At 46.4% G+C, this 1,639-nt stretch overlaps 1 protein-coding gene across 1 annotated transcript in view; it reads left to right on the top strand.

Moving 5' to 3' along the window:
* The first annotated feature begins 1,538 nt into the window (after positions 1 to 1,538).
* Positions 1,539 to 1,639, top strand: part of Amer2 (APC membrane recruitment protein 2) — a 2,484-nt gene continuing 2,383 nt past the window's right edge. The window contains exon 1 of the mRNA XM_010607498.2: positions 1,539 to 1,606. Within this exon, the coding sequence (XP_010605800.1) occupies positions 1,539 to 1,606 (68 nt within the window). The remainder of the gene's footprint in view (positions 1,607 to 1,639) is intronic.

Here is a 1,639-nt window from a genome sequence, read left to right as displayed (position 1 = left end):
ATAGATAGATATATATAGATATATACACACATACATACATATATATATATATGCAACATGTCACAACTAACCCAAGGCATAAATGTAAACCAAGTATATTTCATGTCTATAGAACCACAATTGCCAACATCTGTTACCAGCAAAACTCCCACTTGAATGTGTGGAGACTGGGATTTCTTAGCATAATGAAAGCAACACATAATAAAATGAAGCTCAAGGTCCGGGAGTATAGCCAAGTAGTAGGGCACTTGCCTAGCATGTGCAAGGCCTGGGTTCTATCCCCAGTACCAGGAATAAAAGAACACAAGAAAAATTCACAGTGAGTAGGAAAGGACTATTTATGTATATACAAATATTTTGTGTAATTAGTATTTAAGAAATAATATTAAAGAATATACAACATATAAATTATACACATGCTTCTCCAAGTTCCTTCTATTTTTAGTGATAGGCCCTCAGCAGGAACACAAAAACAGAAATCAAGGTATGATAACATCAGCCGTCTTCAAATCAGCACAGAAAAGATCCTGGAGATCGGGCTGTTGCCAAGGAAGAGATTTTCCTTTTTTTCACACCAGGTGGATTACAGCAGCTACAGTCACCCAGGCACTCAAGGACTTTTGCTGTCATGCTTTTGCTGCCCAGTGGGAGAAGGAAGCTGTCAACCTCAGGGGAGTCCACTGTCCAGGCAGCAGCAGGGACTGGGAAAAACCAGTACCCCAGTGGAAAAGAAGAGGGCAACCCTGGGGCACCAAGGCCCACCTGTGGAGTGGATCTGAGATTCCCAAGCAGTGTTCCCCATCAGCTCATCTATTCTGACCAAGATGGCCTGGGCAGAGACTTCTGGGACTTTAGCTCCTGGTTGCTGGAGTCTGAAGTAAAGGCTAGGGTTGCCCAAAGGACCAGTCAGCTTCCACCCACAGAGCTGTGGCACTTTCGTTCCTAGAAGTTGCTAATTGGTACTGGTGATCCACTATGTTTTTATGAGAAGAATCAGATAACAATAACAGGAATGCTGCTTCAAACTGAAGGTCAGTCCTGGACCAGACACCGGTGAAAACAGATATGCTAAGTGCCTTCTAGGCTTGTCCAAAAGTGGAGGGCAGACAAAAAGGACTTGCAGACAGGAGGATGCAGGGAGATCAGGATAAGATGATACAAGGATTGAGCACTTGTGTTGGGCTGAATGGCGTTTTCCTATCTGTGGGCATTTGGCGATCCACGATTGGGCGTCCAGAAAAAGCAAGCAGAGAGGAGGAATCTGGAGGTGAGTGAATTGATGGAATTTGAATTCCATAATTGCGACTTGAATTTCTGCCATTGGCAGGAGGCTACGTTGCAGTCTTTTGCTACAAAGGAGGGGAATAAAAAGAAATTTTGAAAACCAAAAGCGCTGTGCAGAGCGGAGTCAGGCGGAATGGAAGTGGGTTAGGGTATTATATAAGCCCTTCGAGGGAGGGGAGATGGTCTTTTATGTGCGTTCTTTTGCAGCAGCAGAGCGCAGCGGCAACAGCGGCTCAGGTTGATTTAGAGCGCGGATGACAGTGGCCTGGCGCGAGCCCGCGGCTGACGACAGCGCGGATCCGCTCGGTCTCCATGGAGACGGGCAAGAGCAGCGGCGGCAGCGGCGGCGGGGCTG

This window comes from Fukomys damarensis, unplaced genomic scaffold (genome assembly GCF_012274545.1).
Source record: "Fukomys damarensis isolate Sample0158 unplaced genomic scaffold, DMR_v1.0_HiC HiC_scaffold_38, whole genome shotgun sequence".
Lineage (NCBI taxonomy): Eukaryota > Metazoa > Chordata > Mammalia > Rodentia > Bathyergidae > Fukomys > Fukomys damarensis.
The sequence above is the reverse complement of the archived record's forward strand: the minus strand, read 5'-3'. Positions and strand labels throughout refer to the sequence as shown.